This window comes from Leguminivora glycinivorella, chromosome 19, assembly GCF_023078275.1.
Source record: "Leguminivora glycinivorella isolate SPB_JAAS2020 chromosome 19, LegGlyc_1.1, whole genome shotgun sequence".
Lineage (NCBI taxonomy): Eukaryota > Metazoa > Arthropoda > Insecta > Lepidoptera > Tortricidae > Leguminivora > Leguminivora glycinivorella.
Genome location: NC_062989.1, coordinates 1,825,506 through 1,849,998, shown reverse-complemented (window position 1 = coordinate 1,849,998; position 24,493 = coordinate 1,825,506). Strand labels below are relative to the sequence as shown.

Genomic DNA, 24,493 nt, shown 5'->3' with positions numbered 1-24,493 from the left:
ATTTTATTGAGTGTAGAGTTAAAAGCCAAGTAGAGCTGCACAGAAAATTAAAAATTCAATTTAAACAAATAATAATCATCAGATTAAAAATGAACATTCTAGATACGTTTAAAAAATAAAAATCAGTTGGGGTGTCTGAGGTTTTGAGTGATACCGAAAACACGGTGTATAACAAAATGTCTTCAAGTCATGAAAGTCTTTACTATCCACAACAATATAAGTGAAATAATAGCGCAGAAGTACTAGGGCCGCACTCTTGATAAACATTTCTTAAAACATTAAATAAAAATATTGGGGGACACCTTACACAGATCAACTTAGCCCCAAACTAAGCAAAGCTTGTACTATGGGTGCTAAGCGACGATATACATACTTAAATAGATAAATAAATACTTATATACATAGAAAACATCCATGACTCAGGAACAAATATCTGTGCTCATCACACAAATAAATGCCCTTACCGGGATTCGAACCTGTGACCGCGGCTCAGCAGGCAGGGTCACTACCGACTGAGCCAGACCGGTCGTCGGCCGGGATTGTTTCTGATAAATATTTCATTTTTTCCAGATTCGTGGCCAGGCTGGGCGTCCGTTCCCGTGTGCTCGTGCTGGCCCTGTCCCAGCTGATAGCGACGCTACCCGCCTTCGGCTCAGTCGTCTTCGGGCCTCTATGGGCTATGATCACGCTGGCTCTTTCCTACTTCTTTGGTAAGTTCTGACAAATCTGACAGCTCTAGCCTCTATCCTAGCTCATAGCCACGCTACCCGCCTTCGGACCTCCATCGACTATGATCACGCTGGCTCTTTCCTACTTCTTTGGTAAGTTCTGACAAATCTGACAGCTCTAGCCTCTATCCAAGCTCATAGTCACGCTACCCACCATCGGATCAGTCGTCTTCGGACCTCTGATCACTCTGGCTCTTTCCTAATTTTTTGGTAAGTTTTGACAATTTCTAACAGTAGTAGCTCTGTTCAGCCGGCCTATCCGAAGTGGCAATCATTGAAGCTACGTGGCGGTCGAAAAGCAGTCTCACCACTACAGAAAAGCGATACCTACCTACCAAACTGTTACGAAGCGTAAGCGATTGTGATTTTGGCTAAGTATCCTGGCCCCGTAGCCGAATGGCATGTCTGCGACGCGAAACGAAAACGAAACGCCGCGAAAGGTAGTCTGGCTATGTCGCGCCAATACGCAAGAGCGATAGAGATGGATAGCTACGAAAGAGATATGATCGTGAGCTGATAGCTAAGCTAACTCGTATTAACAAGTGTAACAACGCTACCAGTATTGTCGATGGATTTTTTTACTTTTTCGGTAATTTCTGACAAATCTGACAATAACTCTATCAGCTGTTAGCCACTCTACCTGTCTTCGGTTCAGTGGTTATGTGCACTTTCCTACTTATTTGGTAATTCTGTGGGTAAGTTATGATAGCTAATAGGAGGTAACAACGTTAACAGTTTTGTTGACGATATTTTTTTTTATTTAAACCAAATCATATCGGCCATAAATCGTCACTACTTTGAAATAATCTCGTATCTCACGCTGCTCCTCAAAGTTAAAACGCAGTGTCTAGATGCATTCCATACATACTTACTACAATTTTCTTTTCATTGACAGACGAAGATACAAGTTTTTTAAAAGTAGTGACGAAATGGCATTGTAATCTTTGTATTTTACTGCATACAAAGATTACAATTACGTTAATTAACTCTCGTGAACCTTAAATACTATCTATTAGGGATTGTAATGGTTTTAATAGATACCTACTTGACATAAAAAAATAATGAACAATGTAAGTAATATCTTTTTATGTGTTTATAAACACAGGGGTATGTTATTACAGGTTTTATTAAACCTAGTAATAAATCCATTATTAATCTGTCTATCCAGGCCCCGTAGCCGAATGGCATTTCTCCGACGAAAGCGATACGCCGCTGGCTCTGTCGCGCCAATACGCAAGCGCGATAGAGATAGATATCTACTAGCGCTTCGTTTCGTGAGCGTTTCGTGAGCGATTGTGCCATTCGGCTAGCCACCCAGGGTATTTCAACGCTATTCAGTCGACCTGATTTTATAAGATTACGATTTCTCCAGATTATGAATTTTCAGACTATCTAGTGCCGGCCTTAGACCAACAAAATATTTACTAAATTTCTAACAAATACTTTCGTTTCCAGCTGAGATGTGGTTCGGCATCGTCTTCGCTATCCTTGTAGAGATCGTGCCACTCTCCGTCCGTTCCACCACCGTCGGCGTCTTCCTTTTCGTCATGAACAACGTGGGAGGAAACCTGCCCATCCTGGTGGACCCTGTAGCTAAGGCTATCGGGTACAGAGAGGCTATTATGATATTCTACGCCGGATTCTATGGGATCAGTAAGTATTTTTTTATTGCACAGGGAAACAAACAGCATATAATTACACATACAGTTTAACAAATGTAGTTAACACAACGGCCAGAACAGTTTCCACTTGTAGTTAACAAATACATGCTCTGAGAGAAACATTCAGCATGCACATATAGAAAATACAGTTATTCATTTTACTTACTAACGAGTTAACGTTTAGAAATTTACAATACAAAACAAGAAAAGGGAAAGGGAAAGTGTTTCAGACATAGATATTTGTCATTTGAGAATACAAATTGCACATGGTTTAGTTATGATTTTTTTTGTTTCTTTCTTTTTCTTCATTCCTTTCATTGCAGAGCAGATACAAATTTACTAGGATTTCATAGGAACATATCAATATGTGAATATTTATTGTTGTAACTACAAGCTCTTAGTAAATACTTATTATTTACATATTTTTTTGCGACTAAATGAAATCGGAAACAAGTTTGTAGACCATGGGTATTTCCATGGGACTCATAAGTTCGTAAGCTATGGGCGCCAATGCAAGGATTGAATTGTTGCTGTATGTGGTAACCTATACTGTCCTACACCTATCTTCTCTGAACACTCATTGATAAAGACCTCCCGTGTATTTAACAACGAACATTTGTTCGCTGCTCTGCCACAAAGTATCTATTTAAAAAAGTCCGTAGCTAGCTTTTGGCATCCGTATGATTCAAAATCTCCACTAGGTACAATCAGGCAATCAGCATCAAAAGTACCTATTCAAATAACGCTTCAGAAGTAACTACCTACCATTCTGTAACCGCTTAACAAAAAGACACGTGTGTCTGTACAAACAAAATAAATTAAACTTAAGACATTTCTGACCACGAACTGTACAGATTCATCTATATTTAAAAAAAAAAGGGTCAAGATCGTGTCGGGCCACGCTCAGTGTAGGGTTCCGTAGTTTCCCGTATTTTTCTCAAAAACTGTTCAAACTATCAACATCAAAATAATTTTCCTAGAAAGTCTTTATAAAGTTCTACTTTTGTGATTTTTTTCATATTTTTTAAACGTATGGTTCAAAAGTTAGGATGTCAGATACACGTGGTGCGTTGTTTGATCCGCTACTATTGATGATGGCCTGACTGTATTACCTATGTATGTGTTTGTTGTTTGTCTTATGTATTTGTGAGATTTATGAAACAATAAAAAAATCATCAATTACTTTTTAACTTTATGAGTGCAACCTCACGAATTGCCTGATGTATCGAAGGATGACAGAGTGCTTGCAATGCGTAGCCGATTTTTAAGATGGGAGTTCGATTTAATTAAGTTTTTTTATTAAGGTCGGCACTCTTATTCAATCCTTTATTTCCACAGGCTGTATCCTCTTCTTCATAACAATGTTCTTCATGGGTGGCCCAGTGGAAAGGACTTCGGGACCCCCCGCACCCCCAGCTCAGTCCGACAGCCAAACCCGCAGGCTTAGACAACAGGGCGTTCAATCACGACGAAATTCCCGGTCGAGACTGGCGTAACGCGCGCGACTCTAGTAAATTGTAGATTATCTGTGTTTCTCTATGGTTAACTGTTAAGTAGCTAACACACGGCCGTACGAGGACCGTACCGCACCAAGGTCACCCCATTAATATCCTGTAAGTGAGCGAGAAAGAGTTATTCTTCGCTCGCTTCCCACTTACAGGGCGTGTGTAAGTACAGTCAAAATGAAAAAACCTTGAGGTTATGTACTTAAGGTTCGACTTTGTTGTAATTTCATAGTTTAAAAGCTATTTTTATAAGGCTTAGACAACGAGCGACGTACCTACGCTCGTACAGCCATGAAGAATTGTATACCCAACTATACGGCAGAAAAATGCCACTACTTTTACTAATGCCGTTACTAGAAAAAGGCAAAGGCAATCTGTAAGGCGATAATCATTCACGCCTAATTTTTTTGCCGATTTTTCCTTGTGGTTATACTTGAAATGTATCCTAAAAGTGCCTTACGAGCAGGTCCTTAAGATATTAATTTGCTTGATGTGTTTGTCTATATGAGGAGTGTCTTTTCAAAAGGACATTTCTATAAGTCAACAAGGTTTATTTCTCTAGAAAGAAATATATAAAAATGACCCCTGTTGACTTATGGAAATAAGACACTCCGAGGATATGTGACTATAGGTTGGTATTCAGTTCAAGAGATATTTCTCAGAGGCTGACAATCTCATTCACGAATAGTGTGGTTAAGTAGAAAACACAGAATGCATTTTGAATCTCATAATGTCATGTAGTGAGTTTTCATAAGAATAGCATAAGATGACTAGAATCTCATAAAATGAGTCATTTATTCTCATTCAACCAGATTTATGTGGAGTAGATTTGCCACCAATTTAATTGTATATAGTCTGGAAAACCGATTTGTCAGTAATAAAAGGCATGAAACTCTTTAGTTTTATCTGAAATCGGCCATTCTGACCATCAATTTTTAAAATTTGACTTTTTTATAAACACATTTTGTGACTTAAGGCGAGTTGAAACAGAGGTCAGTTGAAACAACTTCAATTTTGCAATATAAAATCGTTTTAAGGCAAAAATACATTGAGGGACCTGCATTCAGTTCGATAATGCAAAATGTCATATCGACGTTGTTTTAATCTACCTCTGTTTCAACTCAACCCCAGTCTTTTCTTATACTTAATTTACGAAGAAACGGTGTTTCATCATATTTGTGTCTAGATTATGAAAATTTGTGAAATGTTTAGTGTTACCAAGTTCTTGCCTAAAACCATACGCCATAGATGTGTTTGTTGAATATTGTGTATTAAGATTATGATACTAAAGTTATTTTGGCTCGAGATTCATCACCCATAAATAGTGATAGACTTGTGGTTTTAATTTAGATATTATGATTTTCTTCTTTAAGAAATTGTCGTAAAGTTTACATTTGCCAGGAATATGCTTGTGAGTTGCTTGTTCCAAGAAATAATTTTTATATTTTCATTTAAAATAGTAAATTTAAATAAATATTAATGCCATTAGTCTTGATCTCGAGGCGAAGTTTAAAAAAGTCATGGATACAGATTTTCTTTCAACTGGCAACATTTATTAAAAACTGTTGACCAGTATATAAAGCCTGAAATATAATGACTACGCGCCATGTGGCGGAATTTCATTGGAACTAATTTCTTCATACTAAACCATAGAGCAACAAGTAAGGGGAGAGTTGTAACGTAACTCTCTAGTGACATCTAGCGACAATCACGCGTCAAATAGCGTAAATTATCAGTACTGCTACTTGTCAATAGATGTCGCGACGAACGAAGAGTCTAATGCTCACCAATTTTTACCTAATATTACAATAGTATTAATCATAATCAGTATTCTGTTTTCAATTCCTTCTGCTTGTAATATACCTAAGTTGTAAATTGTTCTAATATTATTTTTTTGGCAGACGAGACACTGTTGAGTATCGAGTAGTGGTACTGATAATTTACGCTATTTGATGCGCGATTGTCGCTAGATGTCACTACAAATAACCCGCATTTACTGATGTATGGATACAACTCGTCCCTTACTTATTCCTCTTGTACTAAACTGAACTGTCACCCATACATACTGATGTGCCGACGGAAAGTTTCCTTTCTGAAAATTTCACATAGTAAAACTTCGGAAACTTTCCATTCTTATATGGACAACTGTATGGATAGAAACTTTCCAATTCATAAATTTAAATTCCCTTTATTTTTCGTGAAACTTTCGTGAATTTTTCATGAAATTTAAGATTTTTTGGAAACTTGCATATCACTACCCATACATCAGCATAAAAGGGCACTCCTAACAATCCATACTATTCATACTAATATTATAAATTGGAAAGTGTGTGTGTCTGTTTGTTTGTCCGTCTTTCACGGCCAAACGGAGCGACGAATTAACGTGATTTTTTAAGTGGAGATAGTCGAAGGGATGGAAAGTGTCATAGGCTATGTTTTGTCTCTTTCTAACGCGTGTGAAGCCGCGGACAAAAGCTAGTAGTCATATATTTCTTCGAATGGCACAAACGCTCACGAAACGAAACGCTCGTAGATATCTATCTCTATCGCTCTTGAGTATAGATGCGTCCATGCGCGGATCCAGGGGGATCTATCCCATCCCCTGGAGACTAAGTTGGCCATACAAATAGACCACGTGACCCCCCCCCCTCCCCCTCTGGTGCCCCGGGCCTTTACTACGTGACCCCCCCCCTGGGCATAAAGCTGGATCCGCGCTTGGATGCGTCAGAGGCAGACTACCTTTCGCGGCGTTTCGTTTTCGTTTCGCGTCGGAGAAATGCCATTCGTCTCCGTAGACAGGCCCCGTGGCCTGACTTTAAAATTACCTTCCTGATTTTTGGACCATAACTTGACAGTAACATAATCGTATTTTTTTACAGAAAAAAGAAAAATAACTCTGAATATTAATTATAATGTAAAAAAAGAAGCAGTTACTATTGTGATACTGACTTTTGTACATATTTATTTTGTTAATTACTAAGTATTATTGTAAATAGAAATAAAAAAGTGAATTTACTCTTTTGTTTTATTTTAGTAACTAATCAATAGCAGTTAAAACTTTACTGTTTTTTTGAGATTTGTATTTGAATAGTTTCTCTTTTCGCCGCGACTTCCAGCATTTCGTTTCTTCTTTGGATAAAATATACTCGCCTGATACTGCCGCTGCTGCAATTTTATCTGGAAATGAAAACAAAAAAACAATCATAAATTGAAATATGACAGGTCGACTGTTCGCGTTTTTGACAGACGGTAACTGTGAGGTAACCGAGAGGGGGTGGGCGGCACTTTCAGCGGGGAGCGGGAGTGGCCATACTGGACGATAGTACTCTTTATCATACTGTGCCATGTGTTCTAAAAAGGAGAATACGTCAATGTTAGCATAATTATCCCCACTTTTGGCATTAACACTTGAATCCCTCAAGTCACTACACTCAGGATTATATTTTAGAATCCGGCGCTTTGCTTTGGGGGACATTCTACTATAGAGATGTTACTTGCTCATTGCCGAGTCTAACAAACCCCTATGTTGAGCTCTAGCACATCTCGGACACTGGCGATCAAATATATGAAAGAGGCGCGTTCCTAGCACACATTTTAAGCTCGTGTAGGTGAACGCGTACCATGCTTGTATGAGTGTGATATGACAGGTCGACTGTTCGCGTTTTTGACAGGCGGTAACTGAGGTAACCGAGAGGGGGTGGTTGGCATTTTCAGCGGGGAGCGGGAGTGGCCATACTGGACGATAGTACTCTTTATCATACTGTGCCATGTGTTCTAAAAAGGAGAATACGTCAATGTTAGCATAATTATCCCCACTTTTGGCATTAACACTTGAATCCCTCAAGTCACTACACTCAGGATTATATTTTAGAATCCGGCGCTTTGCTTTGGGGGACATTCTACTGTAGAGATGTTACTTGCTCATTGCCGAGTCTAACAAACCCCTATGTTGAGCTCTAGCACATCTCAGACACTGGCGATCAAATATATGAAAGAGGCGCGTTCCTAGCACACATTTTAAGCTCGTGTAGGTGAACGCGTACCATGCTTGTATGAGTGTGATATGACAGGTCGACTGTTCGCGTTTTTGACAGGCGGTAACTGTGAGGTAACCGAGAGGGGGTGGTTGGCATTTTCAGCGGGGAGCGGGAGTGGCCATACTGTACGATAGTACTCTTTATTATACTGTGGCTCTAGCAACATTCCTTAGCGGCAGGAACACTGTAACTTAGTGCGTTTTCACATTATCCGATCCGATATCGGATGTCGGACCGATATCCCATACATTACAGGCGCCATCTTGAATTTTTTCTATTGAAATCCTTCCGACATCCGATATCGGATCGGATAGTGTGAAAACGGCCTTACTTGGCTGACATAACCCAAGATGAATTTTGACCTCCCAACTTAAAAGCACGCCATTTTGCTCGGTCTTGAGCGATGTCGCGCCAGCTTTCGCCGACGCCGAGCTCACGGAGGCCTACCTCCACTCTATCCGCCCAACAAACAGTGTAGATGGGTGAATCAACTTTTCTTTGCCAGCAAAATTACGCATACTTCGGCTACATGTGGTCAGAAAATTTAATTTGTATTTAGTGTAATTAGTTTATACTTATTATATTAAAAACAGATATACAAGCTATGCAATACATCATGTTTTTATAGGATTTGCTGTTTTATTACTTTATTTCGAGCAGTGACCCAGTGGACATAGCTGTCCCTCACTTTTGTATGAAAAAAGTGTCTCTTCCACTGGGTCACATATAGATTTAATTGTAAATGTTTTTTTTTAATTATTCCCTTAATGTAAAATACAGCTTAAAACTCACAAAAGTAGAGCTAATAATAAGTATGGGCAATTCTTGCAAAAAGCAAGAAAAAGTTGATTCACCCAGATGAATAATTTTACCGGCACAGACAGGCTTAAGAAAAACCCATACACCAATCCATACAAATTGGCTTATGCCAGTGATGCATGTTATCTTATAAGTTAGTGTTAAGTAAGAAAACATTGTTGCTATGCCCTTACAGGGTTCATGTGGAACTGTAATAATCTTAAGAACTGTATACTAACATGAGTGCAATAAACAAATTGAAACTTGAAACAATATTTTGGGTGACCATCAGGGCGGGCTCCATTTTTAACCGACTTCAAAAAAGGAGGAGGTTCTCAATTCGACTGAATGTTTTTTTTTTTTTTTGTATGTATGTTATTCAATATCTCCGAGAATCGTGGACCGATTTTCAAAATTTTTTTTTTGATCGAACCGGTATAACCCCGAGATGGTCCCATTGGCACCAAGTCAGGGTCTGATGATGGGATCCTGGAGAAATCGAGGGAACTCTTCAAATGTTATAGGCATATGTAATGTTTTTAGTCTATTTTTCAAAGGTACACTAGTATTTACGTCTGATGGTAATAATTTTATGTGGCTGAGCTGATGATGGAAGGTCTACTCCTCAATGGTTAGGAGTTAAAGGATAATTCTTTCACTACTGTACATGTATTCGGACTGATACATATAATATCACTAGGAACCACTAAAAATCAACAAATAAATAAACTTTTTAACAAAAAATAAAACCGCCTTCAAAAATAAGCGCGTTACAAAACACGGAGAAACTAAAAAGCCAAAAATAAACCTTTCAATTCAGATTTCTTATCGTATTGCAATAAGCTAAACATCCAAATTATAAACAAATCAATTATTTTTGGAGTCGGTACCAGCCTGTGTATGGTTGGGTGGGGCAAACAGGCAAGGCGACGAACAGGTCTGGTACCGACTACAAAAATAATTGATTTGTTTATAATTTGGATGTCTAGCTTATTGCAATACGATAAGAAATCTGAATTGAAAGGTTTATTATTTTTGGCTTTTTAGTTTCTCCGTGTTTTGTAACGCGCTTATTTTTGAAGGCGGTTTTCTTTTTTGTTAAAAAGTTTATGTCGACCCAAGTAGGCTCTTTTTAACCCCTGACGCAAAAACGACGGGGTGTTATAAGTTTGACGTGTCTGTCTGTCTGTCTGTGTGCGTCTGTCTGTGGCATCGTAGATCCCGAACGGATGAACCGATTTAGATTTAGTTTTTCTTTTGTCTAAAAGCTGAGTTAGTCGGGAGTGTTCTTGGCCATGTTTCATGAAAATCGGTCTACTATGTCGCGGTCGGGGGGTTTTTTTAATTTTAATTTTGTGGTTAGGTTATTACAAGTATTACAACAGGAGTTTCATAATTATATTATAAATGATATGCAAATAACCATACCATTCTCATCTCCGCGTTCTTCAAGCCGCCGCTTCTTTTTCATCATTTCCCTAGACTGTGCATTGTGCGTCTCAGCGTACGTGTCTACTGCAGCCTCTGGCGAGAGGAAGTCTACTGAATTTGAGAATAGCTTCACTCCGCCTTTGATCTTACGTTTTCTGAAAACATAATGGTAAATACTTTAACACTTTCGCAACCAAGAACCCGCCTAGTAGGCGCTTGTAAACTTCGCACAGACAAGGCAAACATCCGATTTCTGAAGGAGGGCGCCATTTTTGGTGTGGTAGTGCTAGTGAATATGTTCAGACTATACGGTAGGGGTCAATTTTCCATACAAACGCTCTCGACTATTTCCTCCATGGTTTTTGACTTAATTTATAAATGATTATTATAATTTTTATCTGTGTCGGCCCGGTTTGATTTTTTTGATATTCTTATTTTTAAAGGCGCTAGAGCCCATCAAAAAATTCCAAAAACGGCTTTATTGATTATGGCGCAAAAAAAGGTGTGGTATTCAAAATTGGTAACAATTAGCCAAAAAAACTAAATGATCCGACACAGATTATTTCATTGTTATTCAGATTCTCAAATTTTGTTACGATTGATTAAGTTTTGAAAGAGGAAAGAGTCGAGAGCGGAACCTCGATTTTAAAGATTTTTTTCGCAATATCTTTTAAATAAGTTGTTCTGTAGGGACAATTTTTTTTTTCGATAAATCTAGTTAATAATACTAGTTTATGTCAGGGACCGGCCCGCTATCCCTTATACGGGGTTTTGTATGGGTATTTCGTTAGGCTTAACTTACCCTACCCTTTTGACGCGATACCCTTTCATTTTGCTTTTAAAGCCCTAACGAAAGCGCTTACCTAAAATAGCCCAATACCCTTTCAAAACCCTTATCATCGGCTCAGCCTAACGCCATAAGGGTAAGCCTTATATTGGGTTTTATTTGCTTTCCCTTATAGCATATCGTGCGAGTTTAAATCCTGTACCTCGCTCATAAAGCACACATTACTCCGAACGAAATAACATACGATCGTTACCTACGGCGGCACTGTGTGTGATATTTGCGCGTTTCTGTTTGATGGAAACGGCTGTAGATAAAATAAGGTTCAATTTTCAATACCAAATACTTATAGTTATGATAGGCTCCTTCTTTGCTCAGGTGTAACACAGGCAAATGCTGCTTTTTAGGGTTCCGTAGTCAACTAGGAACCCTTATAGTTTCGCCATGTCTGTCTGTCCGTCCGTCCGTCCGTCCGCGGATAATCTCAGTAACCGTTAGCACTAGAAAGCTGAAATTTGGTCCCAATATGTATATCAATCACGCCAACAGAGTGTAAAAATAAAAAATGGAAAAAAAAAAAATTATTAGGGTACCCCCCCTACATGTAAAATGGGGCTGATAATATTTTTCATTCCAACCCCAACGTGTGATATATTGTTGGATAGGTATTTAAGAATGAATAAAGGGTTTACTAAGATTGCTTTTTGATAATATTAATATTTTCGGAAATAATCGCTCCTAAAGGAAAAAAAGTGCGCCCCCCCCTCTAACTTTTTAAAGACTTTCTTTTGAACTTGATAGGTTCAGTAGTTTTTGAGAGACATATGGAAAACTTCGGAACCCTACACTGAGCGTGGCCCGACACGCTCTTGGCCGGTTTTTTTATCGGACTTGTCTTGATGAGTACCCGAAGTCTAGCTGATGCTGAACCCTGGCTGCACCTAGGGGAACTCGGGTTTAGTGTAATACAGGCAAACGCTGTTTTCGTCATCGGACTTGTCTTGATGAGTACTCGAGTGAGCAGTACCCGAAGTCCAGCTGATGCTGAACCCTGGCTGTACCTAGGGGAACTCGGGTTTAGTGTAACACAGGCAAACGCTGGTTTCGACATCGGACTTGTCTTGATGAGTACTCTAGTGAGCAGTACCCGAAGTCCAGCTGATGCTGAACCCTGGATGCACCTAGGGGAACTCGGGTTTAGTGTAACACAGGCAAACGCTGTTTTCGTCATCGGACTTGTCTTGATGAGTACTCGAGTGAGCAGTACCCGAATTCCAGCTGATGCTGAACCTTGGCTGCACCTAGGGGAACTCGGGTTTAGTGAAACACAGGCAAACGCTGTTTTCGTCATCGGACTTGTCTTGATGAGTACTCGAGTGAGCAGTACCCGAAGTCCAGCTGATGCTGAACCCTGGCTGCATCTAGGGGAACTCGGGTTTAGTGTAACACAGGCAAACGCTGTTTTCGTCAACGGACTTGTCTTGATGAGTACTCGAGTGAGCAGTACCCGAAGTCCAGCTGATGCTGAACCCTGGCTGCATCTAGGGGAACTCGGGTTTAGTGTAACACAGGCAAACGCTGTTTTAGTCATCGGACTTGTCTTGATGAGTACTCGAGTGAGCAGTACCCAAATTCCAGCTGATGCTGAACCCTGGCTGCACCTATGGGAACTCGGGTTTAGTGTAACACAGGCAAACGCTGTTTTCGTCATCGGACTTGTCTTGATGAATACTCGAGTGAGCAGTACCCGAAGTCCAGTTGATGCTGAACCCTGGCTGCACCTAGGGGAAATCGGGTTTAGTGTAACACAGGCAAACGCTGTTTTCGTCATCGGACTTGTCTTGATGAGTACTCGAGTGAGCAGTACCCGAAATCCAGCTGATGCTGAACCCTGGCTGCACCTAGGGGAACTCGGGTTTAGTGTAACACAGGCAAACGCTGTTTTCGTCATCGGACTTGTCTTGATGAGTACTCGAGTGAGCAGTACCCGAAGTCCAGCTGATGCTGAACCCTGGCTGCACCTAGGGGAACTCGGGTTTAGTGTAACACAGGCAAACGCTGTTTTCGTCATCGGACTTGTCTTGATGAGTACTCAAGTGAGCAGTACCCGAAATCCAGCTGATGCTGAACCCTGGCTGCACCTAGGGGAACTCGGGTTTAGTGTAACCCAGGCAACCGCTGTTTTCGTCATCGGACTTGTCTTGATGAGTACTCGAGCAAGCAGTACCCAAAGTCCAGCTGTTGCTGAACTCTGGCTGCACCTAGGGGAACTCGGGTTTAGTGTAACACAGGCAAACGCTGTTTTCGTCATCGGACTTGTCTTGATGAGTACTTGAGTGAGCAGTACCCGAAGTGTAGCTGATGCTGAACTCTGTTTGCACCTAGGGGAACTCGGGTTTAGTGTAACACAGGCAAACGCTGTTTTCGTCATTGGACTTGTCTTAATGAGTATTTGGGTGAGCTGTACCCGAGATAGAGCTGATGCTGAAACCTGGCTGTACCTAGGGGAACTCGGGTTTGGTGTAACATAGGCAAACTCTGTTTGCGTCATCGGACTTGTCTTGACGAGGACTTGGGTGCGCAATAGCCAAGACAGCGTTGTAGCTGAGCCCTGGCGGTATCTAGGGCAACTCTGGTTTCGGTGCATTATAATATAGAAATATTTCATGCAATGTCAAGTTAGGCATAAAACATAATATTAACTGAACAAAAATCCTACCAGAAGTGAATATTAACATCAAGTAGTTAGAACAAATTTATTGATTTGCCATACATAAAACACTTTATTTATGTCTAAAAAAATACGTATGTATATCCATTTGAATATCAAAATTAAGTACAGTCGATTTCACTAATAGTAACACAGGGAATAAAGAGAATACTGGAGTTCCAAGCGTCCATAGACTGCGGTAACTATTTACTATCAGACGGGCTGTATGCTTGATTGCCACCAGAAAAGTATTTCTGTTTCAAACGATCTTCATAGAATTCACAACAATCAACAGAAATAGTTTGACAGATTCTATGGTACTACTCAACTCAACCAAGTACCAGTCATAAAGACGAGTCTAAGATATTTCACACGAAACATACTATGAACAGAAAACAGCGTTTATTTATATTGCACCGAACCTGAGTTCCCCTAGGTACCACCAGGTCTCAGCTACAGCAGTGGCTTGGGTACTGCGCACCCAAGTCCTCATAAAGGCAGGGCCTATAACGGAAACCGGGTTTGTCTATGTTGCACCAAACCTAAGTTCCCCTAGGTACAGCCAGAGTTCAATATCAGCTTTACCAGTACTCATCAAGACAAGTCCGCTGACAAAAACAGCGTTTACCTATGTTGCACGAAACCCGAGTTCCCCTAGGAATAGCCAGGGTTCAGCATCAGCTCTACCTTGGTTACTGCTCACTCAAGTACTCATCAAGACAAATCCGATGACGAAAACAGCGTTTGCCTATGTTGCACGAAACCCGAGTTCCCCTAGGAATAGCCAGGGTTCAGCATCAGCTCTACCCTGGTTATTGCTCACTCAAGTACTCATCAAAACAAGTCCGATGACGAAAACAGCGCTTGCCTATGTTACACCAAACACGCGTTCCCCTGGGAAAAGCCAGGGTTCAGCATCAGCTCTACCTTGGTTACTGCTCACTCAAGTACTCATCAAGACAAGTCCGATGACGAAAACAGCGTTTGCCTATGTTGCACGAAACCCGAGTTCCCTTAGGAATAGCCAGGGTTCAGCATCAGCTCTACCTTGGTTACTGCTCACTCAAGTACTCATCAAGACAAGTCCGATGACGAAAACAGCGCTTGCCTATGTTACTCCAAACCCGCGTTCCCCTAGGAATAGCCAGGGTTCAGCATCAGCTCTACCTTGGTTACTGCTCACACAAGTACTCACCAAGACAAGTCCGGTGAAGAAAACAGCGCTTGCCTATGTTACTCCAAACCCGCGTTCCCCTGGGAAAAGCCAGGGTTCAGCATCAGCTCTACCTTGGTTACTGCTCACTCAAGTACTCACCAAGACAAGTCCGGTGAAGAAAACAGCGCTTGCCTATGTTACTCCAAACCCGCGTTCCCCTGGGAAAAGCCAGGGTTCAGCATCAGCTCTACCTTGGTTACTGCTCACTCAAGTACTCATCAATACAAGTCCGATGAAGAAAACAGCGTTTGCCTGTGTTGCACGAAACCCGAGTTCCCTTAGGAGTAGCCAGGGTTCAGCATCAGCTCTACCTTGGTTACTGCTCACACAAGTACTCATCAAGACAAGTCCGATGACGAAAACAGCGCTTGCCTATGTTACTCCAAACCCGCGTGCCCCTAGGAATAGCCAGGGTTCAGCATCAGCTCTACCTTGGTTACTGCTCACTCAAGTACTCATCAAAACAAGTCCGATGACGAAAACAGCGCTTGCCTATGTTAAACCAAACCCGCGTTCCCCTGGGAAAAGCCAGGGTTCAGCATCAGCTCTATCTTAGGAACTGCTCACCCAATTAACTCATCAAGGCGAGTTGGATGACGAAAACGGCTTGTTTTTATGTTGGCAATTAACGTTTTCAATGTGTAATGTTAATGGTTAATTGTATTGATTTTCGGCCAACACTGTATATTTACATGCATACATACATATTTACATAATTATATTCATACATACATACCTACATACATTCATACATACCTACATACATTCATACGTACGAACGTACATACTGATCTATGGGCGGCGATGATCATTTACCATCAGGCGATCCATCACTTCCTTGTCTCCCAGTTCATTAAAAATAATTTCTAGCCGTGTTCTACTTTTATCCAACGAAAACATGTTTCGTTGCAAAATTAAAAATGGGGCGCATAGTGCGGAGTGGCAACAGCGCATTTTCCTTCCTGTTCTTACAATAGCTTAGATTCATAATCCTGTCTCTTTTACGCAAGGCTCGACTACGCTTTAACAAAAGGGAAAGCCTTATAAATAGCGCTTAAAATAAGGGTAACCCTTATTAAAGGCTTGCAAGCCGTATCGGATAGCGCTAAGCCAATGCACAGGGCTAGCTTTATTGTTTTGCTTAGTTTTTTGTAAGGGCTAGTCAAATGAATGGGCTTGCAGTTCGAAAGGGAGAGTCTCTCGATTGGGTCGTCCTTACGTTAGGGATTCCCAATGAAAGGCTTGTAGCGCGGAAATGGGGTTGTCCGGTCCCTGGCACTGGAGGGATTTAGAGGAGGCCTTTGCCAGGAGGCAAACTGAGCTACGAGACTTAATTTAAAAACTAAAGAACAGATATAAAATCAAAAACCAAAATATGAAACTTAACTTTAATGCCAACAATGATAATTCAAACTTAACCTAAAACTCAGTAAGAAAGGCTATTTTAATTTTAATTAATTTCACAATATTATTTTTGGAAATTGCACTTTTTCTACTCAGAATCATGAGCTTTTTCAATCCTGACTGACAAATGTTCACTATCCCTTGAGTTACAGCCATATAAGTTCTATGGAAAATTGTAACTCAGTGGAATTGAAAGCGCTCACAATTCCAAGTAGAAAAAGTATATATATACTCTGTAACTGTGTCTCTTTTGTTTCCTTTATGTACAATAAAGCTTATACATACCTAATATTCTCACATTTGGAAAAAAGGTATATTTTGACACAGTTGCACTTGCATGCATCGTGATCACGGAAAACTAAAAAGTAATCACAGTCTATATCCCAGTCAATATAAGTCTTATGAAATTCTAAGCAGTTAAAAGGTAGTTACTTACTTCACTCCATTTGCCTCCATGTCTACGAATTCAACATTCTTTTCAATAATCTTGGAGATCTTCACACCTATTTGTTTCTGCATTTTCTCTGGCACCTTCACATCATTGTAATGGCTGGGGGTTTCCAAATACCTCTCAGAAACTGACTTCTTTTCTTCTGAAAAATTAAATAACGTTAACACTTGCGCGGCACTATAGATGTCACCACATAAGCTTTAACTACACTTTAATTGACATACCTCACTTGAACGGTTTTAGTAAAATACATATGAGTATGTTTATCGTCTCATATCGAAAAATCATGTGTAACAAAAATGTCACCAGGCAGGCAAGTATGATCGCGCGATAAATGATAAAACATCAGGCCGTCCCTATCGCACTATTTGTAAGTTCGGTAGGAACGACCTGATGTTTTATACGGCTGCCTGGTGAATAGCTAATACAAAACTTAGGTGACAGTCGAGTTGACTGTGTCCACACATTTAGTGTTTGTTGACATCACAGCCACGAAAGACGAAAACCCTTTTAGTAGTCCTTGGCATTCAAAGGGTTAATGATTTATATAGCTTAGGATAGTTTGGTGGATAATGCGAATATATTGAAGTGTATTAAAATAATCTAGGAAAAATCAAACATCTCTTTAAGAAAGTATCTACTTACCTTTTTGAGGAATACCGCGGGTTTCATTGATGAGTTTAGTGAATGAAGTATCAACAGCTTCTTGGAACCTCGAAAGGTCTTCATCCTCAGACGAATCAGACATAACTTTTGTGTATAATACTATTTATGAAGAATAAAACACGACATGCATTCGAGCATTGCAAGCTGATGCGATTTGTTTGGTTATGAGATGTCAGTCAACTTGACAGCTGACAGTTGTAAAAAAAAATGTAGGACTGTTTCAACAACCTATTAAAACGCAATACTGTGAAGCCACTGATCTGGTAAAACGACCACCTATCAAAAGTAGAATCGCAATTTTAAAAAAAGTAACTTATTATGAATATTCTTATTTATATTTTAACACACCTTTTTCGATGTTACTTCGTAATTCTGGGTGATTCTATGTCATTATCAGAGAATTCCCCACTTTTGACTAGCCACCAATACTCACCTTGCCGCACTGCTTAACCTGCAGTATCAGTACCATAATCAGTACTTTTGCAGGTGACACTAAATTATTGCACATCCACTGCTTAACTTACTACAAGACGATCACCTGGGGGGTTACCATGACGTGCTAAAGCCGTTCAGTTTAGGTTGAGAGAGAGGGACGGAGCTATGTAACTGCTATAGCTGTGTCCCTTTCTCTCAACCTAAACTGAACATCTTTAGTACGTCATGGTAACCCCCCTGTACTGTGTGAAACTGGTCTACAATATGGTTCATAGACCTGAATATTTCAAAATGCACTGTTCTGCGTCTGCACACAGGCAAAAATAACCTTCGTTATGTTTTTAATTTAGTCAGTGCTCCCTTAAAAGATGTAAAAACACAAATCGATCTGGGCGTCAAAATCAGAGGATCTAAAATGGGAAGAACATATAAATGGTTGGTAAATAAATAAATAAATTCACATATAAATATTATAGAAAAGTCATAATTTTATTTTACTATAGGTAACAGAAGTAGGGGTAAGGGTACAACATACATTTAGAATATTAGTTTTCATTTACAACTTCATCATTTGACTCGCTGATTTCCAAATCATGGATACTATTTATAATTTTGTCCGGAATTCTAAATATCAAACCTCTTACCAATTCAGGTATATTAAATGCACAACTAGGGATTGCAATCCAGCAGTGTTTTCAATCCAGCTGGATTTTTGCTGGATCGGCGCCAATCCAGCTGGATCCAGCGCGGATCCAGCAGGTAGAAAAAATTCCAAAAAAAAATTACATTTTGCTCTACTATAGGGCTGTTATTACTAAAATTATTTGAAATAGTGAAAGGAAGGATGAAAACGCGCAATTTTGTAAGCAAAATTTATTAAAAAAAAACAGTTATGTATCTTATTTATCTCCGAAAATTGTATGACCGAATATCACTTCCCAACGCACGTTTCGCGGAATTTTATTCCGCCGAATGTTCATTTCCCGGGTTAACATATTGTTTTTTTTTTTTTTAATTTGCCAACCTTGCATTTAAAACCTTGCATTTTAAAGTTTGGCCGTTTTTAGGGTTTTTAAAAAGCCTTTTTTTTAAAACCAAACTTTCATGTTATCTAATGTTTTACTTGACGTAATATACAACTAGTTGCTTATTGTATACACCAAATGTTTCATTGAACACCGACAATATCTATGGCGAATTTCGAAAAATATGCAATATTGAGTCTCCTATGAACTCCCAAATTTATTGACAGGGATGCAATTACGTATTTTACTTACGTATATATTTTTTAAAATAGTTACCTGCTTACTTTTTTTACAAGAATATTGTTTAATTTATTGTTATTACATTTCAAAAGTTTTTTCCGGTTTCCTCACGGTCAAACTAACACGCTCCTCCTCGTTTCGCTTGTCGTCGCCCCTAACTGGACTCTGTCATATATGATTATACTGCCAACATAGTCCGTGTACAGAAAACTGCTACTTTGCTCCCTCCTAACAGGGAAGAAAAGTTAAAATTTATATGTAAAAAGTTGGCATTACTTTTTGTAACCATTTTTAATCCTTATAGCAATCTACATGAATAAAAAATGTCATTAAAATTGTAACAGCGAAGGTACTACAATAAGTGGGTACATAAATAATGCTATCAACCATACATGGCCTGCTTTTTTGGCACAACATTTGGGCATTCACAATTTCACATTGAATATTACTAATTTACTTACTAGTGCTTAGTTTAAACATAAGTTGAAACTTAAAAGAAATTTTGCGGTAACAGTAAATAATTAAATACTATAAATACATTTTGAGATCTTCAGTAGTTATAATACAGTTTCAAACTACTTACGTTTTTGAAAAAAACACACAATTGTGGCGAAATAGAATTATTTTGTGCTAAGCGGCCACGGGCTACGCGCGGGAACGCGAAACCGTTTTAAATATGACGTAAAATAAGTTTATTAAAGTTAATTACGCATTTTATTGCCGACTTTTTTATTTGCGGATCCGCAGCGCTGGATCCAGCGCTAGCTGCTGGATCCAGCAGACCGAAAAATGCGCTGGATCCAGCTGGATTGCTGGATGCTGGATCCAGCAATTGCAATCCCTATGCACAACCAAAGGCAATAAGCCGGTCAATGTTTTCTGTGCTCACACGTTCTACCAGCTTAGCCGAGCAATCAGCTCTCAATTTATCCATGAAGTAATGTGCAGCTATCTGTAGCAGCGGCTCCAAGCCTTCTTCTGGCAGAATACCCAAGTACATGTAGTCCTTCAAGTGTCTGAGTGTCTGGACAGTGATGCCGTCCATACTAATCTGACCTTCATTAGATTCCTTCCAGTCCTTCGTCAACATCATCTTAAACATGTTGCTGTGAAGGAACAGTACTGCCTTGTGCACTGCCACTGTGCCATCCTTTGTGCACAGTTGGAAATCCGTGGTATCTGTGTCTTCATAAAGTTCTTTATCTGGCAAAAAAGCTGTTGGCATTACAATTTCTATTGTAGCATTTATTTCTATTGTGTAACAAGTTGATTTAACATCCGTTAAATCAGTTTTGTACTGTGAGTTGTATTTAAAATTGGTTCTTCCTACTGAAGTGTGTACCACTGCATTCAACTGTACTTCAATCCATTGGGCAGAGCAAAAAAACAGTTCTTTAAATGTGCCACATTCTATTGTAATGGGTACTGAAGAATCTTTTACTCCTTCTATTTTTTTCATTTTTACATATGGTACAAAGGAGCCTTCTTTGAACTCAAACCTAACAGTAGCCTGAATTAAGTTATTAACACTTATAGTTTCATTGTATGATATTGCAACAGGGTCTCCTTCAATATATACTATTGGCTGAGATCATTTGAACAAAAAAAAATGTATACACGATGATTTTTAATCCGTGAACAGGAACCATTTTTTCTAACTCAGTAATTGATGGGGATTACGTTAAAATAGTAATTACGTGGAAACAAACTTGTTTTTTTTTTAATTCCTAATTTTAATTTTGAGTTAAATTTTATCCTAAAATCCTTGTCACTCTACTACCTTATCAGTTTTAATGAGTTTGTAACCTTTACAAACTTATTAGTAATTGACAATTTATGAGTAAATCTTGTCATTGACATTGTCAATTACTTTTGTCATACGCGTAAACAAAGTCAGATTCGTGGATATTGAATGAGAAAATTATAATTTATTTTCTAAAAGTCATGCCTCAACCATATCCGTACTCAAATATCGAGCGTTACGATATTATACGTTTGTCGATACAAACAAACAGCACAAGACGAACCCAACAGTTATTCCACGAACTTCATCCAAACGTCCCGATTCCCAGACACAATTTGATAAACCGCATGCACCAAAACCTACGTGACTTCGGACAGTTTACAGAGCCGCAACATGCTCAAGCACCCGGACGACCTCATCGTCATCCTAACGATCTGGATCGACGAATCTTAAGATTCTTTGCTCGGGATCCTCGAAGGAGCACTAGGCAAGCAGCAAGAAGATTTCGAGTGAGTCAATCCTTCGTGTGGCGGCTGCTTAACTCGTCCGATTTACATCCCTTTCATTTTCGACCTGTGCAAGATATTCTACCAACAGATTTTGAAGGGAGGGTTGCTTTCTGTCAGTGGTTCGAGAGAAACATCGAAACCAATATCTTGTGGTCGGATGAATCGACCTTCACGCGTGTCGGTCAATTTAATGTCCATAATGAACACTTTTGGGCTGCCGAAAATCCAACGCGTTTCAAGTGCGTTTCTCGGTAAATGTGTGGGCAGGGATAATTAATGAGACATTAATTGGACCCATATTCATAGCAGAGAGATTAAATGGAGGAAACTACCTAAATTTGCTAAGGCATATGGTGACAGAACTGTTGGACGAAGTGCCCCTGCGGAATTTGAACAACCTGCATTTCCAGCATGATGGTGCCCCTGCACATTTCGAACATAGGGTTCGCGACTACCTGAACGCGGAATTCCCTGGGCGGTGGATCGGCCGCGGCGGTCCCATCGCATGGCCTCCACGCAGTCCAGATCTCACTCCATTGGATTTTTACCTTTGGAGTGACGTAAAACGAATTGTTTACGAACAAGAGTCCAATACTGTCCAAGAACTCCGCCAAAGAATATGCAACGCATTTGACGAAATAAGGGCTAGCAATTCTCTCCGCAGAATTAAAAATAATCACAGGCGTCGAGCGGAGCTGTGTCAAGAACAACACGGTGGTCATTTTGAACACTTGTTAAATTATGTTTAAAAATATTTTTTTTATGATTTAGTTGGTCAGGTACGCAGTTGCTTTTATTGTTTTTTATTTATTAATTAAATTGTACGGTTTAAAAACGAATCGTTTATCGTTTTACTTGTTCAACATTTAACTTGTACAAGAAGTAGCTTGCAAATAAAAGTTTAGGTAAGTAATGCACTTTATGGTAATCACCTATCAATTATTTTCGTCGTTATCAGTGCAGCACTAATAAGAGTGATAAGATTACAAGTACATAGAAGTATTTATTGACATAAGATCCGTCAAATTTCCCGCCATACTGATGACACTTGACGTAGGGTGACCATGTATTCAGTGGTTATTTGTTTTAATTATGTTTTCACTTTTAATTAATTAAACAGTGAAGAAATAACGCGAGACCTCGCCGAATAAATTTAATTTGGGCTAAACTTTAATATTTTTCCACTCCTGTTCACGGAATAAAAATCATCGTGTATATTAAAATTTTCTTTGCAGATCTTTGCGACATTTACGACGCGGTCCAACATCTAAATTAATCTTTACTATTGTATACATTTTTTTTGTTCAAATGATATCAGCCAAAAAAAAAAAATGAAAATGAAAATGAAATATTTATTTTTCAAGTAGGCATATTACAATGCGCATATGAACGTCAAATAAAGCTACGCCGGCTCTAACCCTACGCCTCAGCCTCGAGAAGATTTCAAACTTGTATAAAGTGAATGTGTCAACTAATCTGATAAACAAATTTACTAATTTAGCAGTAGAATAAGGGAGGAGGGTGAAGAGGGGAGGATAGGGAGACAACGCGCCCAGGTGGAATTGTTTAGGTGAAATATGGCAAACGCATCCGTAACCTACGTGCCTTGAATCCCTCGCAACGCTCAAGATTCCACATTCTGCACCATTCGCTACACTCGCGATTCAATAATGGAATCTTTCGCTTGCTCGGGTATCAACAACAACTTTACACACAACAACAACGGGAAAACAACAACTTTAGCCCCTTGTAAAGCAAATTCATAGTCTGTTCTTAACAAACGAGAAGACTCTTTGTCGAACTATTAAAGATCGTTATCAGCGTGTTGTATCGGTGGCAGCGTATGGTTGACAAAAAAACAAATACACAAGTATTTAAAATATTATATGGGCCATTTTTTTTCAAAGTTGTCCACCCCACTTATTTTGTAACATGGGTATTTTTTACGCGATTAATACTCAGAATCGCAAGCTCTATCGATCCTGATAGGAGAAAAAAAAATGTCCCAAGATTTCCATACATTTTTTCGAACCTTCCATTCCGTTACCGCCATACAAAATGTATGAAAAAATGGTAATGGAATGGAAAAAAAAATCTGGGGACACTTTTCTCCTATTAGAATTGAAAGAGCTCGCGATTCTAAGTGAAAACCACATACAAATTTCCAAATACAAAAAAAATGGGGTGGACAACTTTGAAAATAAAAATGGCCCATATAAGAGTTTTGAATGATTCACGGTTATTTTCATTAGACTTATATTGACCGGGATATAGACCGTGATTACCTTTTTGATTTTTGTCGAGCTCCCGATATTTCGACGCAGTTGCATGCATCATGATCACGGAAAACGTTTTCCGTGATCAAGGTAATCACGGTCTATATCCCGGTCAATATAAGTCTAATGGCCCATATACTTATCTAAATTACATTGAATAAATAACTAAAGTTTGTTCAACAGATTTGGCTACTTGAATAACAATTCTAGATAGTCGTATCTAGAGTGCATTTGATTATTTGGATTAAAATAATATTATACACTTCGCGTAATGTATTTTTACGACATAATTTGACGTATTTTGTTTTAAAAATATATAGTTGGTTGGAAAAAGCTTTGTACAGTCAAGTGTAAAAATATGGGTGTCCACATCTTACTCAAAAATATGTCCTATATATAGCATCTTAGTCCGGTGTAATAAGAGCGTAGTACCATATTTATGAGACGATTATTTCGATACGTATTTTTGCACTTGACTGTACCGTAGAGGTGTAATCTTAAGAAGGAAAGCATTTATTTTGTAGTTAAGAACAAAGTGAATATGTATTTTAAAGTATAATTGTAAGTATTTGTTTTTTTTGCCAACCGTACCATTTGCCACGAAAAGTGCACCTTGATAACGATCTTTATAACATGTTATAAAGATCGTTATGTATGCAATCGACTTACATTTGAGACATACTGTATTCCAAATACTTTTATTTTTTAATAATTGGGTTCACTTAATGTAACTTCCACGGTTTAGAGAACAGGCATTGAATTACAATCAAAATCTAAATCCTAAACAACCGATGAACCGACGTGAGCAACAAACGTTCCTGGAAATTTGAGATTGACATGACATTGACAGATCACAGAATAGCAGTTTTTTTT

General features: G+C 39.1%; 2 protein-coding genes across 3 annotated transcripts in view; one reads left to right on the top strand and one right to left on the bottom strand.

Moving 5' to 3' along the window:
• LOC125236350 (putative metabolite transport protein HI_1104) overlaps nt 1-5,692 on the top strand; it is a 69,201-nt gene extending 63,509 nt beyond the window's left edge. The window contains exons 8-11 of one of the 2 annotated variants that reach the window (XM_048143128.1): nt 571-710; nt 2,184-2,381; nt 3,728-3,771; nt 3,806-5,692. In XM_048143128.1, the coding sequence (XP_047999085.1) occupies nt 571-710; nt 2,184-2,381; nt 3,728-3,771; nt 3,806-3,910 (487 nt within the window). In that variant the 3' untranslated portion in view covers nt 3,911-5,692. Of the gene's footprint in view, nt 1-570; nt 711-2,183; nt 2,382-3,727 lie in introns of both variants that reach the window. The other variant, XM_048143127.1, reaches the window with a different exon arrangement.
• Nucleotides 5,693-6,905: 1,213 nt separating this feature from the next.
• Nucleotides 6,906-17,536, bottom strand: LOC125236355. The gene is made up of 4 exons (XM_048143135.1): nt 17,371-17,536; nt 16,711-16,867; nt 10,158-10,315; nt 6,906-7,071 (listed from the first exon to the last, which is right to left on the bottom strand). Exons 1-4 carry the CDS (start codon nt 17,471-17,473, stop codon nt 6,932-6,934), a joined length of 558 nt encoding a protein of 185 aa, XP_047999092.1. The 5' UTR covers nt 17,474-17,536; the 3' UTR covers nt 6,906-6,931.
• Nucleotides 17,537-24,493: the final 6,957 nt, after the last annotated feature.